The following is a 17060-nucleotide window of genomic DNA, read 5'->3' as shown; positions in this document are numbered from 1 at the left end:
CAACAACACATGTCATAAGCAAAATAAGGCATTAAAATCAAAACAAATGTTTTGGCTAAAGTTTTGCATTTTGGAGAGATATCATACATTAAAAAAATTTCATCCCTAGTTGCAGAATTCTTGAGAGAGAGTGTGTCTCTAGTGATGTAAAACAATTATCTATCAGCTTAGAGTTATTAAAATAGTAAAAAACCCCAAAACTTAAGTGCTTCATTATCAGAAGTATTATGCTAGAGGGAGCAGGTAGGAAATTGCATGCTCTGAAAACAAAGTCTTTCATAATGAAAGTGTGGCTACCAGACCCATTGCTTCAAGAGACACATCAGATTTGTTGTCCATGTGCTTCACAGGTGGTTTGCACATGTGCAACAGAGTGGATCTATTTGGAATGTGATAAGCTGCTGTGCATGTGCAGAAATAATTCTGCAAGGTCTGTGTAGGTGTGTGGTAGCACTTCCAAGAAACTTGGAGCCTGAGGAGTTTATGATAGAGACCATCTGTTTATCAGATACAGATCCAATATATAAATCCTGCCAATAGATCCACAGCTTCCCAAGCTCACTTCACTTGTACTACCTACTGCAAGTGCAAATACTTCCACTTGGCCAAAAACCCCATAAAAAATGGCAGATGAAAACAACCCTTTACAAAACCAGCATGTTACACGAGAAGTGTGAGAAAAGATCTTTTCCTAGTTTATCACATCGGAGTAGGTTGGCCCCCTGGTATAATCTCTCTTTCTCTCTTTTTCTCTCTCACACTCATATAGTTAATAGTAAAAAATATCTTGGCTTTAAAAGGCAAACAATTCCATTTACATTCTTAAAATGTCCTAAACTATTCTCTGCATTGTTTCTGCAGCTTTCTGAGTTTATAAAGATACTACTGAAACAGTATGTACAGTTTCATTCACTGCTAAAGAGTGCACATTCAGCCATGACTTAGATATGTTAAGGAAACAATAGAAGTTAATTATCTAAGACACTCTGATTTAGCCTGATGTGTTGGCTGCTTATTGAAGGGTTTTTGACTAGGTATTTTTGACCAGCAAACTATCTTCCAAAAAAAAAAAAATCAAACTGGCTTTACCTCAAAACATTTTAATCCACCCCTTTGCCAAAATTTGAAGCCCTTCAATGTGGTAAGAATTATAGAAAACATAAAGAGTTATACTTAGATGTGTGAAAATTTCTCTGGATTCTCTTTTCTTTTAAGATGAAGTTTTCTTTGTGATAACTGACATTTCATTTAAGTTCAACTTTTCACAGGTGGCCGGGACTTGTATGTCTTTCATTTCGCAGGGTCCTCATTTAATCTCAGGGTCTGTAATTTGCCTCAGGGTCTGAACACTTGCAGCAGCTGATGGCAGTAGTACAATGCTCTGACAATATAAGATACTGCAAAGATAATATGAAGTGTCCAAAGGTTACCCATTATGCTATGTCCAATTATGTCAGTAGCAGCTGTGTAAATTTATCACTATAATTACAGGTATGTCCAATCACTATGAAAGCTGGTCCTGTATATTCCAGAATGTCTCGCAACAATATTTCATGAAAAGCAGGTAAATCATGGAGATTTTTTTCCAGAATACTTAACAAGGCAAAGCACTATGGGATATGTATACATCTGAGCTGCAGGCTTTCTAAATTAAGCAGTGTAGCAATGTCATATTTGAGCCTGTGACTGCTCCTAGGCTAAACAAAGTAAACACAGGCTGCATGTAAAAGGGGAAGTATGCCCAGAATTGTGAAGATAAATTAATTAATATTACTATTTTTTTTCCTAATTTATATTACCTGCATTCACATACTTTAGCAATGAATTTAATGGAAAAACTTGTTAGGAAATCAAAAATTCAATGTATAACACAGTAGTGCAGGAAATATGCCCTGGGCCATATTGAATGAAAATGATTAAACAAATCATTGCAATAGGGGTTCATTAAGTGAACACTGAACACTGAATAAGACAAGGAAAAATGGTATGTAATTGTGAAATTAAAGATTGTATTGTTGTGTGTTTACACATGGATGCTATTACTCTTTCTGCAACTATTGCCAGCTGTTGTCTGCCATGACCACTTCTAGCAGGATTATTTTTAGTTTCTTTGGGGGGCAAAACTTTACTCTGCAATGCACATGGAAAATTCACAGAATAAAAAGATAATTATAATAATCATAATATTCCTCATATGCTTTTCCCATTTTATAATAATATGTTATATTTATATTTATATTTATATTTATATTTATATTTATATTTATATTTATATTTATATTTGAAGAACAAGTGCCCACCAATGTCAGTGGGAGAATTCTTGGATATGACCACAAGATTTGACTGTCAGGGATCACTGAAAACTTAGGCAAGATAAAAGCGATTTTTGCTTTACGTCTGCCTCTACAGTTCTGCCCTGCAGTTGTGCAAACCAAAAGTTTGATAACCTCAGAAATCTTACCCAGCTCTAAAAGTTCTGCAGAAATTTTTACTGCAGACAAAATTGACTTCAGGAATGACCATATCACCTGTGCAGCTTGTTTGGATTTTGTCAGCTTCAAACACTGTGACAACCTGGTCAGCTTCACATTAGAAATTCTTGTGCAGATGAGATGAATTCTTATAAAATCTCTGAACCAAAAATTAGGACCACCAGTCAATTAAATCAAGGGCTGGATTGAGAAAGATTGTTCCCTCTTCACTGTGAAGGGTATCCATGCCCTTAAGAGTGGCAGTAAGAAGTATCCCATTTCTTTGACCTACATCTTCTGTCAGGCTGATTATGCAAATTTTTTCCCTCTGAAAACAAGCCCATACTCCAAAGAGATAGTGATATATGATTGACCCATAAATCTATTAAACTGTCACTCAGGATTATCTAGAGGCTGTGTAGAAATTTACATCGAGAGATACTGTTTTTTTCCCTTTTATTTGGTCCATAATGAAAAAGCTTGCTTTAAAGGGTTAAGTTCATTAGATTCAAGACCACTTTTTTATTCTGCTCTGGAAATAGTGCTGGCTTTTCACACTCTGGAGATAACTATATTTTTATTCAGGACTGTAAACAAATAAATGAAATTATAAGTAAAAACTTATTGCCTCACTGATCCAGATTTTCATTTGTATGGTTTGGTATAGCCAATTTCAGAAAAATTTGATTTAAACTGTCACTGGTGATCAGTGCTTTTTGAGTCATGGTTTTATCTTCTGTGACTGATAAACATACTGAGCCAAGGGAAATATACAATGGACATCTTTTATTGATTGGACAGTTTATTTATATTTTGGCAAAATTGTAACAAGTAGCACCTTACTAGTATGAACTTGAGAACAGAAAACTGCTTTCCCTGCTTTTCTGTCAACCAGTATTTATTCTTAAAAGATAATTTTTTTGTTTCTGTTTCACTGATGGAAAATTTAACTAAAGTAAGATCAGATTCTCCAAATTTTTGCCATGTAACTGGGAGACAAATTCTCTCAGATAGATGGCACAGATGCAAAACTTGTAACATTTTAGAATGAGAGTATCAGGACTAATACTACTTTTGTTGTTTGTGAGCATTGCAGGAGCTGCATCTTTGAATTTTGAATTGTTTTGCTATTGGTTGAAATATTGACAGACCCGTAACCTGCTCCTGCCCCTGACTACTTGATCGATCGAGTTGTCCTTTTGGACCATTTATAATGATTAAGAGGAAAGCCTTATCAGAATGGTATTCCTGAAAAGGCACATATTTATATTTGGATTTTTCTCTCTGCTCTCCAAGGCCATCAGTTTACTGAAGAGATAAAGGCAACATGGAACTACTCCCGCCAAAAATGCAGACTTATTTTTCTACCATCTTTTTTCAAAATCTAATATTTAATGTTACCGCCAGCATAAAGACACCTTCATTTAAAATATTACTTTAAACATCTGCAAGTTTTGCTTTGCTGAAAACAATCCCTTTTTTTTTTTTTCCCCCCGGGAGGGAAGTTGAGCATCAAACTGTATCACCCAGCAGCATTTTTGTTACATTTGCCTTTCAAGAAACAGTATTTTCATCCAGGTATATTAACTGTGTCTAGGAAAGAATGTGCAGGAAACACTGTTTAAATTTGTGGAATATGTATGCACAGCATAAAATAAATACAAACTGAGTTCTAATATATTTAGAAACCCATTCCTTCTACAATATCCATTTCCTAGATGATGTTCCAAATAATGGCTAACTCAGTCAAATGTGCACAATTCCCAGGAGTATTTTGTAAGGAAGTTTTACATTCAGATACATACTTTGTTGCTTATTTGAGATACCTAACTACTGACTTAATATACTTGACTGAAGGATTTTGGGTTGTTTTTACAGAATAGACTTACACTGATTTCAGACTGATCCTATAAGCGGTGCAGTCCCCTTATCTGTAGTCCTTAAAGATATGAAAACCTTCCATAATTTGTGGGAAGTTCTCTTTGGTCTTGCTCTATACTTCTGCCAAACATGCAGAGAGCTAAACTTTTTAGAGCAAGAAATACAAGAAATTAATTTTGAATTTTTTCACTTTGTGTGCTCTCCATAAATAGGCTTTAACTTTTAGGTGACTTTGTTATTCAGAAAAAAATCTTCAACACTGTGCTGGTTTGGCCAAATTTAGAAATATATCCTCTGAGAGAAGGCAGGTCACCACCCCTCCCCCACCAGGTTCAGGAAAAAATAAATTTTCCTCGAAGGAAAGTGAAGGAGATAAAAACTATTTATTTAACAAACACACGGGAAAAGGAAAATAATGCTAAATAATAAAATCGTTCACTGTGGAGAAGAAACCTGGGAAAGTGTTCGAGTCCTCCCTTTGGTCTCCTCAGAGCTGGGGCTTGGCCCAGGGCCAGGCCCTCTGTGCTCGGTGGAAAGTCCTCCCAATGTGTTCTGCAGTCCAGCAGAAAAGGGAGAAATCCGAAAGTCCAGGGAAGGGGAAAAAAAAGTTCAACTCTCAGCCTCTCTTTGGAGAAAAGGAAACTGAAAAACTGGCCAAAAGCTGACTGGAAAGCAGCAAGCCAGGTGCCTGCCTCCTCCCTCCCCTGCTGCAGCTGGAAAAAAAAAAAATCTCTATCTCTGTGTGACCTTGAACAAGCTGCAAGCTGCTTTGAAAAAGTTTTGCGCAGTTTTTCCTCCCCCCTCTCAGGCTCAGTTTAAAGGCATAGAAAGGCACAAAATTAATTTCTGGGCATAGGGCAGCGATATGGGATACACATCATAAAGTCACCCCAAGACAGAGACTTATGTTGCAACGTTATGCAGTATTTTAAAATTATTTATGCCACCAATAACTTTGGTTATTTAAGATGTGATCATCAAATAATTGAGTCTGGAAGGGATCTCTGGAGAAACTCTGGTCCAAGCCCTCTACCCAAGCAGGGCCACTCAAAGACAGCTGCCAGTACCACAGAGAACTTTTTAGTATCTTCAAGGATGGAGAGTCCATTGTCTGGGCAATCTGTGCCAGTGCTACATTCAGGCTCACAGTGAAAATATAACTGGTTCATAGGGAGCCTCCTGTGTTTCAATGAGTACCCATCTCCTCTGGTCCTGTCACTTGGACACCACTGAAGAAAGCCTGGCTCTCTCCTTTTTAGTTAAGTTACTCCTGAGCATGCCCTTCTCTGTGCTGAACAATCCTAACTCTCAGCCTTTCCTCTTCAGTGAAATGCTCTAGTCCCTTTATTCTGTTTGTTTCCCTTCATTGGTCTCCCTCCCATATGTTCAGTATGCTATGGGGAAGCCAGCTCTGGACACAGTACTCCAGGTGCAGCCTCATCATCACTGAGCAGAGAGAATGGGTCACCTCCCTCATCCTGCTGGCAACACAACGCCTTTTGCAGCCCAAGACACCTTAGCCATCTTTAGTACAAGGACACATTGATGACTCATGTCATCACTTATGTAAATCACATTTATACCATAATAAGAAATTTGTTAAAAAGACAAGAAGAAAATTAAAGACATTTCTAGGGGATTGATTGAGACCATTTCTGTTAAGAAACGGCATGTAAAACCAGCATGAAAGCAACTTAGAAACTCTTATTTTACGTGAACTTTTTCATAGAATAAAACTCGCCGTTATATTTTGCAATTTGCAGTTTGTGAAAAAACTACTGAGTAGAATTTTGGAGTTGTTGCAAAAACCAATCACTTTTGTGAACAAATACTTGCAAATAGTTATTTAGGACTTTCTTTCACACCGCTCATCAAAAACTTCCTTACGTGGATAGCCATCATTTCTCTGAAAAGAAAACTTATTCTTTCAAAGAATTAATAAATTGCAAGAAAATATATTCAAGTCCACATTACACATGACAGCTTAATGGGTGCAGTGGAAATGGAAAGCCTGACATCACTTAAGGGGAAAAAAAATTAGGTAAAACTCTTCCTTCCTTCTTTTTACACTTTACATTTACTGACAAGACTGAAATCTCACTGGGAGTTGTCTGTAAGTCTGAGTCATGCATCCTTCTTTTCAGTCCTTCCCACTCCTGTCCCATCCCTGGAGCAGCAAGTTGGTTTGTGTCCAAACTTTGTGCTGTGTAATGAAGCAGGGATTACTGTGACAGCTCCTCATCCACTCCAAATTGAAAAAAAATGTTGAGTAATTACTCTCTCCAAACCTTCAAAACTGATAGCAGGCAGAGACCACTTTCCTTCTAGCCCGTGATATCGAAATTGCAGGCACATCTTGATACACAAGGTGAGAGGTCTGCAGGTCTTGTCAGCCCACCTTCAGCCCTTCTCAAGAATTTTTGTTTGCATCCTTAGGTCCCCTTTGTGCTCCACCCGGCCCTGCTCCACGACACATCAATGCTCCTTCAGCACTCAAAGAGCCAGAGCTGCTTCAACAGGGGAAAACTCTCTGTTTTCTGTCTATGAGTTGGTAGTTAGGTGGGCCAAGCAGTGGTGTTCGAGCCAAGAAGACGTTAAAATTTCAAGGAGTTGGGGATCAAAATTTTATAAATCTCTTAAAGCAAAGCTATGCTGTTGTATTTTAGAACTTTTTACACAAAAGTAAAACTGAACTTTAAAAAATATATAAAAATGTTAATATTAGTGATATAAATTATATCTTTTATTAGCACTGGTGACCAAATTTTCCATAGCTTTGGCACCCACAATTTCAAAGCTAAGATAAATATTTATTGTGTAGAATTACATTAGAGTAAAGCTACACTTAATATGTTCTTGTAGTGGATTGACTGTAGCAATTTTCCATTTTCAGGAGTAAAACCAGAAGGTTATGACACACATTTAAAACCTCTCTGAACTAGAACTAAACTTTCTGAAAGACTCAAACCAACAGTCATGTACATGTGGAATGTGAACCAAGTTAAATAAAAAGGAAATGCTATGACAGTGCTTTTAAGTTCAGGATTTTAGTCTCCATGCCAATATCCTCAATCTCCTAGGTCAGATTAAATTTTCCATTATGTATTGTGATATCTTTTCCTGATCAAAAGTGGATACAGAAAACTGGTGCTGTCCCAAATGATTTGCATCAGACAAAAGCCATTCCTGCAAAGGGCTTATGTGATATATTTGGATGCAAAGATTTTAATTTCTCATCCATATGTGTTCAGTGAACTCTTTCTTTTCTTCTTCTTTGTGAAAATGTGCCACACACATTTTCAATGGAAAATCAAAATTTAAGAATGATTCCATAATTAGGGACATCTAAAAACATGGAAGAATTAAAACCATACAATTCTATTTGATAATAATTTTGATATATGAAAAAGAAACTGGTGCGTGTATTTGTTTCATACCTTCATATGCAGACAGACACATATCTACATGTTTGTGTGTGTAGATAGCTATAGACTTGCATATGTAGATGTATGAAGAAAGAGAAAGGTGACTTATTTTTTTTAAGTTTTTAGTATTTTGCCACTACATTCCACTAGTTTCAGTCCTTCAGTGCTGTCTTGGTGACAGTACTGTCACACAAATGCTGCAGTGTTGGGCTTAATCATGGCTCACATTCCAATAGCCTTTCTTACCCTAGGCCAGTTCTAAGCAGGAACATACAGTTCTCTTGATAATTTTTAAGCATAAGGGTCTTTTCACTGGAGATTAGGCTAACCTCCTAACTAATTTCTTTCAAGCATTCTACAGGTTTTGAAAATCCATTCTTTACAACATAAGGTCTGTTTCAGTTAATCCTGATGAAAATATTCATGTTTATTATAAGTTTCTCTGTGGACCCAATTAAATTAGTATTTCACTGTCTCACAAACTTGAAAGATCATATTCTCACACTATTTATTTGACAAGTGTTTTATTATTTTGAGGACAAATTTAAGGCATAGTTTAAATAATTCTCAAAAAATGATGTAGGAGAAAGATGTCAGATGGGTGCTATGTCCTTGCCACCTGGTCATTATTCAGTGTCTTAATCACTATTAAGTCTTCCGGTGAGTCAGAGATGGCCTGGATCCAGCAATCAATAGAATTATTCAGGTGCTTAAAATTGTGCACAAGATGAAATACGTTGCCAGATCAAAGGCTCAATGTCCTTACCAATTTATGGACAGAATATTAGGGAGGTCAAGGAGAAATGAAAAGCTTATTGAAAAGATGTAATATGTGTGATTCTGAGTGTGATATGGTAATTGATGCTGAATAATTAAGAGTAGGAAGGTGTCACAGCCTAAATTCACTGTTGTAGTAGAACTACTGCTTGAGACTTTTTTTTCTCTCTTCTGTTGAGTTCAATGAACTCTCTGCTACAATTTCAGACATACGTATTACTCTTGCACTCTGAGGGAACAATTAAACTTTATTATGCAATTTGCAATGCCCACAAAAGTGGTATAAATCTCCATCTTTTTATTTTGGAAAGTTGAGGTAATTAAATTTGTAGTAAAGAAAGGTTTAATTAATCTTGATTGTTGCAAGTTAGTGTCAGAGACTCATATGAATGGCATAGTCATGAAATGGAAGCCAAATTGCTGCAGAAAATAGAATACAACAATAGATGTGGCTGCACTGTCCATACTAGTGTTGCTGGGAAAACTTCAGAATGTAGAAAAAAAGTCCTCTAATAACTGTTTCAGCCTTGCCAACTTCACTACCATATGGATATTTTTCCTATGCTCTAAACAATGAGATATTGCCAGGATTTTCTTTTTAGTCCATATAAAGTGCTGCTGAAACCTATTTGAATCTTATCAATTTTGATGTAAAATAGAATAAGCACTATGAAAAGGAAAGGGGAAGATGATAGTTTTTCAACTATTTTCAACTGGAATATTTGATATTTTCCAAAACTGTATTGCACAAATATCATTAAGTGTCTTTCCTCCCTTGTGAAATACAGACTACTGTTTTGCTTCAGTTTGAATTTAAAATTGATGGGTTTGATATTCTCAGTGAAATGACTTTTAAAAATTAATCACCCAAATCAAAGTTATACAAAACCCTGAATTACTTTGTCATCAAAATAATAATAATAATAATAATGATAATTATAAAAATTATTAATTAAAATAACATGCTGACTCATGACCACTGTAACTTACTAGTAAACAGAAACAAAAATAAGTAGGGTTTGTGATAGGTTTGTTGATAAAAGGATTGTTTGGTGCTGAGATTAAAAAATCCACAATTGTAAACTCAGTAATATTTGATGGTATTGGATAAATAAATTTGGAAAGTGTTATTTTTTGTATTTTCCTGGCTAGCAATGAAATAAAGGAAATTGTTTGGAAAGAATAAAGAGATAAAACTATTTATCAGTAACTAAGAAGCTCAAAGTAAAGTAATTTAGATTATGCACTTTGTTGATTAGTTACTACCAAGCTAAAAAATTGAACAATTGGTGAGATGTCCTTTTTCTTTATCTTTTTTTCTTTTGAAATTGATCCTACTTTATTTTTTTTAATGAAAAGGCAGATATATGTGTTGAAATAATATTGGCAAGATAAGCACTGCATTGAGATGAGATTACAGCAACAAAGAAATATTTTTCTTATCATGATTCTTTAAGTGAAATCAATTTAACATTTTGGAGCTGAAGTAAAGGAAGATAGGCAACGTCTGAGTGCTGCTGCTGAGACTAAGGGGTCAAAGCTCTAAGGAAAATCTATTACTCTACAGATTATGATGGCTAAGAACATGTAGTGGCTTTTTTAGTCAAATTTGACCATGAGTTGAAGTTTAGTAAAAATCTGAAAATGTTAATAAAAATGTAAGTGAAATGTTACTAGGTATATTTTTTATATTTTACTTTAAATTACGTTAAAAACCACCAAAATTTAATGCAAATTTTCTCTTGCATTTTTTTCAACATGAAAGTCAATATTATTTGATGGCATGAAGACATAAATACCAGATGAACTATGAAACTAGAAAGTTTAAGGAAAAATTCTGCCAGAGATCCTAATATAGAATAGCACCTACATGTAGGTTTCAGTTATTGTATTCTTATCTATTATCTTATGCATTTATCATTTAAAAAATTAAACATATGTAAAGATCTTGGCTATAAAATTCTGAGGTGAGATTAGCTCTGGTTCTGTTGACCTGTATATGAGGCCAACTTTTGGTTAATTTTATATGGTATTAATGACTTGGCAAAGTTTGGTTCAAAACTGTTCAAATAATTTGAAGCAATTAAAGTGATGTCTCATTATATTAGCAATATTACCAAATATTTTGTTATTGGAAGGCTTTTAAGGGATTATTCACATTAATCACCCTTTGTCAAACATGACATGCTGACAGTTCAATTTTACAGAGAAAAGGCAATGTACAAACAATGATGTGATTATCACATTCTTCAGAGGAGAAAGCAAAAGGTGTGGCAGATTTAGTGTAGAAGTGAATGCACAGAAAATAGTGGGCGAGAGATAGTACAAGATACAAGACATCAGAAAAAAAAAAGAAAAATAACAAAACCTAAGGAAGATACACAAACATGTGGAGGGGTTTTTTTGCTTTTTTTTTTTTCCCAAAGAGATGTATCATGGCTCTTTGTTAATATTTCCACCTACAAATCAGACGCCCGTATATTTAACAGGCCTTCTAGGAATCATTTCAACCTATGGGCTTCCATTATGTGGATACAGAATAATGTAAAAAAAGTAAACATAATTGAACCCAATATATACACAAAATTGCAGAAGTTATACATGCTTTCAGAAAAGGAAATTCATGTTTAGTGGACATATTCATCCAAGAATCTAAATAATGTGATCTCATTGTTCAGTACTGTTGAAAATGTTGGAAGTGGTGATATCATTTACATAAAGAGAGCAAACACTAATCCATGATTGGGAAAGACAGTAATTTTATGCATGATAGTACAGGTTGCAAGAAATAGTTGTACTGAATTACATATCTGAAAACATGTACCAGAGGTGATATCTTTTATGTTACTGAAAGCAATCTTCAGTTCTTTTTCCCCCATTAGATGTTTTTCATCATTCACAAAATGGTAATAATCTTGGTGCAGCTGGTAAACAATTCACAGGTTTCAACTAGTGGAAAGCACTCATAAAATTATATACTATGCCTTTTTTTTCTTAATTAGCAAATGCTCCTTATTAATTTAATTCCAGTCTCTTTAAATGCAAATACATAAAACTGGATGTGGTTGCAAAAGAACATGATTTTAGGAAACTTTGAATGTCTCTAGCTCCTTCTAACTTCTGAAAATAACATTATTATTTTGAATGTATGATCCTAAACATGTGACTCTGGAAATCGCAGTTTAAATTAAATAAATAATATTTGAATGTGTTGTGCTTGAATTCCAAATTGGTATTCTGTGTGAAGAAAATGGCATCTTATAATGTGAATATTTGTCCTTTAAGAAGATGCTCTCAAGCTTTAAGATTTCATATCTCCCATTAGAATAAGCACGTACAAATTTTTGCACATGACTGTGCATAACTAATATATACAAACCATGCTTCTGCAAGTAAATGGATGACAATTGCAAAATTCATTTATGGCCACTTCATTTTTGTATCTGTAATTTCAAGATGAATTTTGGGAAAAAAGTGACATCTAAATGTAACCCTTGTAACATAATCACTCAAGCACTATCTTCCAATATCACTCAAAAATGCACAAAAAGCAACTGTACAATTTATGACCTGAATACTGATGAATTTTCCTGATCTGCTACTAACACTGCCCAATTTGGTGTATCATGCCTGCTGATAAAGTCTCACTGAGTTGATGAAGAGATGTCATTTTCTGTCAGTGGGGCTTTTAAATTGTCAAATTTTTAAGCATATGATGTTTAAATAGCAACCTATGCTGAAGTCAAACTGGAAATGTAATAACTAAATTTTCAGGCAGAAGTAAGAGTCTTAAACAAATCAAAATATTTCAAATATTCAGGACAGTTGCTTCTCTATTTCAGAGTGATTTGTCTATTATTTTCTCTCTTTCTCAGAAATACACAACCTCTGATTTAGAAAATTTTTCAGAAAAATTTTGAGGCTGATGTAGAAATTAATGCTGCTTTCTTGACCACAAATTTTCTGAATTTTCTTGAATTCAATCCACTGGGATTTTTTTTTCAGGAAAAAGGGAGAGTTTTTAGGAAAATCATTTGAGGTATGCAATAATATTCCTGATCAAAAAAGGAAGAAAGAAGAGCAAGAGAGAAAATGAAGAATAACAAATAGACTTTGTGGTCAGCAATTGTCTTTGCTACTTGATTAGTTAATTCCTGATGATTTCTGAAGTGTGAATGACCCAGAGTTAGTTTGTTGCACCAATTTAAAGTGTCCCAGACTTTGCCCACACAGTATTGAAAATGGAACAACCTGAAACAAACCTGAAATCCTAAAAAATTCTGCAGAATAACAAAGCAGGCTTTATTAACTCTAAGTGGTGACCTTTCTTCTGTCCATCATGTCCTATCTGATACTAGAGACCTGACTTCTTATCCATCAGCATCTAATTCTTTGCTTTGCTTGCATGCCCCTAATGGCTTATGTCTGTAACATGTAGAAACTGTGGGCTTCAAGGAGAAGCTTGAGCTCTCATTCTGCTTTCTCCTCCTTGTTTTGGTATTTGGCCTTTATTTTCTCTCCACAAAACCATGCCATCTGCTTCTTCCAAAATACCATGCAGTCACATGGCTGTCCAGTGTAGTTATCTGATGCTAAAATTCTCTTCCAAATTCTTTCCTGGTACTAAAACATCTTTGTCTACTCTATCTTCTCAGTGTCCTGCTTCAGGAAACCTCCTGCTATGCAGAGATATACCAGCCTAGCAACTTCCTTCAAACAATGCTCAAAGCACTGCTCCAGAAAACATGTATTATATAAAAACAAGAACCCACATAACAGTCCTTCCTGGAGGGCTTCTTCAGTTCTCCATGCTTTTTTTTCCCTACATTTTCATGCCCCAGCATCTGCCCACTCCACTAATCACACATATACCAATGGGGCACAGTTTTTGTTCTGTCTTATACTCATGATTTATGGTCTGACCTGACTTCCTTAGACCTTTTGGAGACTCTCTCCAGGGATGAGTACCTCTGCTTCTGCCTTGCATTTTCACTTTCCCACTGTCTTCTTAGTCTGAGAATGCTCCTTTCCTGGGAAAGGCCAGAGATAACTATACATAAATGAAGTCACATTCGCATATGGTTCCTATACTCAGAGGTACATGTATTAGAGCTGACTCCTTCTTACATAAATTATGCCCCTTTTTAAACATGCCAAAAGAAATTTACTGCTCTCTGCTATAAAATGTTTAAGATGTGAAGTGCAAGCAAACAGGCACTTGGCTAAGATTCAGATTGATAAGCCAGTCCATATATCATCACATCAGTCCAAGGACTGTCTGTTCCACTAGGATTTTGCTAAATCAGGGGAAAGATTTACATACAAGCAAATCCATATGACTGTACAAGATTTGATTAGTTATAAAGCTCACAAGTAAAATGCTTTGTATATAGGTGCCTTCTGATTATTCAGGCAAGTTCATTTGGGGCACAGTCCTACCAGGAGTGATTTAAAGACAAGTTGCTATTCTGGAAGTTGTCTAACACAGAGCGCAAGAGCCCACACAGAATTAAAACATCTGTAAATACAGGCCTTCTGCTGGCTTTGGACAAGGATGGATTGCTGTGAGAAAGGTAGGGAAGGTAAGATCGGTTTTGCTCACCCTTAGAGTCAAATGAGGAATGAAGAATACTGTTTTAGGACAGAGATGATTTACATTAAGCAAAAGGAAGGATCACTACTCCTGCAAAGTTCCAGGACCCACATCCAAACAATGAGATTTTTACATATGGACCTATAAAATACTAGTCTGTGAATGAAGATAAGACATCTCACTCAGTGTAAGAACACGTATATCTGCAGAGATGCAAATACAAAACATATCCATACATGTGAGTTATGTGTTGATATATGTACTTAGGTATTCATATAGATAGATACACATATGCACACAAACACACATATTTCTACTTATTGCTTGATGCATTATTTCATTATTTCAAGGAACATAATTTGTCTAGTAGTTTTGAATTAATCTATTAATTTTTGGAATTTTTTGCCCTCTGATAATACATGTGCAGATCTCTTTGGCACTGAGGTAGAATTTACTGTCCATGGACAGTGTGCTTGCTCAGAGACTATAAATTCTAAGAGAAAGTATTTTTACTTTCTTTCTGCCTCTGAATCAGCATTAGCATCACAAAGTTCAACAAGACCAAGAGCAAGGTCCTGCACTTGGGTCCAGGTAATCCTCAGTATCGAAACAATCTGGAGGAAGTATAGATTAAGAGCAGTCCTGCAGGCACTTGGGATCTGGGAGATGAAAATCTGGACATAATGTACACTTGCAGCCCAGAAAGAAATGTAGCCAAGGTCAAGTGAGGTGGTTTTGCCCCTGTACTTTGCCCTCGTGAAACCCCCTCAGAGTACTGTGTTTAGCTCTGGGGTCCCCAGCACAGGAGGAGCGGGTCTGGAGGAGAGCAATTAAAATGACCAGAGGGCTGGAGCACCCCTTCTATGAAGACAGGCTGAAGGAGTTGGGATTGCTCAGCCTGCAAAAGTCAAAGTTGTGTGAAGACTTTGATATAGCTTTCCAGTATATAAGGGGGGATTATAACAAAATGAGATAGAGACTTTTTGACATTGTCTGCAGTAACAAGACAAGGGGGACTGATTTTAAACTAAAAGAACCTTTATGAAGGGAATGGTGAGACACTGGAACAGGTTGTTCAAAGAAGCTGCAGATGCCTCATAATTTGCAGTGTCCCAAGTCAGGTTACAAAAGACTTTGAGCAATTTGATCTAGTGAAAAATGTAAATACGTGGATTATGCGATCTTTAAGGGTTCGTTTATATCAAAATAATTTTATGATTTTGTGATTTTTCAAAAAAATATTAGACATCAAGAATAAATGAGCTTTTATTTTAAACCCGAAAACATACGACATTTCTAATGTCTTTGATATGTGACTTCAATTTTTTGGACTATTTTTGTTGGTCTGTTGGTGTATTGTTTTTCATACCTTCTTCTTTTCACCTCCCATTATTTCTATATTTTCTTTGGCAATGTGTGAAAGAAAATGTGAAAGAAATTGATACACCTTGCCTAATTTCTTAGTCACTGTACAAAAAGGAAACAAATAGTAAATTTTTTTATGGATGTGTTTGATAAAACACTAAAGAATTAGTTAAAAGAAAATATTATTTTAAAATATGTTTCTACCATCTGTCATTAATGAGTGTTGAGGTCACTTAAAGAATCACCATCAAAGGATTAGCAAAAGCAGGTTTAATAACAATTTGGGAAACACTACTGAACAGAGCTGGATGGCAAGGTTTCCTCTGTTGATAGGATGAAGCATACAGAGGAATATCAATTTAAGATCACCTAAAGAGTCACTGCCTGAGATATCCCCAAAAAGTGATTTTAGTATGATGCTGAAAAGTATCAGCACAGTTCAGCACAGATAGGATTTTTACACAGTTTCTGATCTAGCAGCAGTCTGAGGTTTATTCAGTGGATTTATTAATGTGGATCGGTTTTAAGATGGATCACAGGACTTTAGCAGCACTTAATCATTGACTAGTTTAACATTTACAAAGTCAGTCAATAGGATTTACTGTAATCACCACAGTATCTTAATTATAGATCCAAGATGGCAACTTGGTATAATGTATCTAAATCAATTCACACATGCTTTCACAGACACAAAGTTAAATGCCTGTTAAAAATTCCCCTCTAGTTCAATAAAATACTCACATCTAATAACTTGGCATTTCTAAACAGGTGAGGGTTGAGCCTCAAAGAGTGGGGGGTGCTGGCCCGGGACCTCTTGTCAGCTTTTGGTGATGGTCCTCTGAACTTCACAAGCTTGAGAGTTCACTGGCTCTGAGAGGAGTCCCACTCAGAGGGAGGTGCTGGTGCAGCTGCTTGCAGTTCAGAAGAGCTCAAAGGGCCTCACTTAGGATTGCTGTTTATACAGCTGAGAGACCCTTGACTTTGGACATCAGCAAATTTCCATCCTGGAATTCTCAAATTTCTATTACACTCAAGCTACGAATGTTCCAAGGCTGTCAGGCAATGATGGATTCTTCCCTCTTTTGTTCCCCACTTTGGCCAGGAAACTGGAGTCCATGGTATGGCCGGTGCTGCTCCATCTTGGCTGTGCAAGAGTTCCTGCTGCGGTCAAGAAATGCTCCACTGCCCAACTCACTGCATAAAGGCCAAGGGCTAATGGCAATTTTTGAAATCATATGTGAGGAAGGAAGAGTGCACCATCACATCATTGCACACAACTCTGTGGTTTGTTGTGATTTTGTAATTTTATTTGGTTGATTTTTTTCTTGTGTGTTTGGTATTTTGCAGATGTTTTTGCCTTTTTTTTTTTTAACACTGCAGTTACTATTCTTAGTAAGAATAAAATGGAAATTGGGTACAAGACAACTTTAAAGCACTATATCCCTGTACGTTAGCTGACACCGGCTTTTGTTCTTGTGAAAAACCTCACATAACTTTCTGATGCTGAATTTATAGGAGGAACTATTCAAATATGTTTTAAATTTTGTT

General features: G+C 35.8%; 1 protein-coding gene across 1 annotated transcript in view; it reads left to right on the top strand.

The window, feature by feature from the left end:
• The window catches only part of LOC116438291, a 37917-nt gene extending 21060 nt beyond the window's left edge, over positions 1 to 16857 (top strand). The window contains exon 4 of the mRNA XM_032097131.1: positions 16615 to 16857. Coding sequence (XP_031953022.1) covers positions 16615 to 16829 — 215 coding nt within the window. The 3' untranslated portion in view covers positions 16830 to 16857. The remainder of the gene's footprint in view (positions 1 to 16614) is intronic.
• Positions 16858 to 17060: the final 203 nt, after the last annotated feature.

Source organism: Corvus moneduloides, chromosome Z (assembly GCF_009650955.1).
Source record: "Corvus moneduloides isolate bCorMon1 chromosome Z, bCorMon1.pri, whole genome shotgun sequence".
Classification (NCBI taxonomy): Eukaryota; Metazoa; Chordata; class Aves; order Passeriformes; family Corvidae; genus Corvus; species Corvus moneduloides.
Note: the sequence above shows the minus strand (reverse complement) of the source record. Positions and strands in the feature narration are given on the sequence as shown.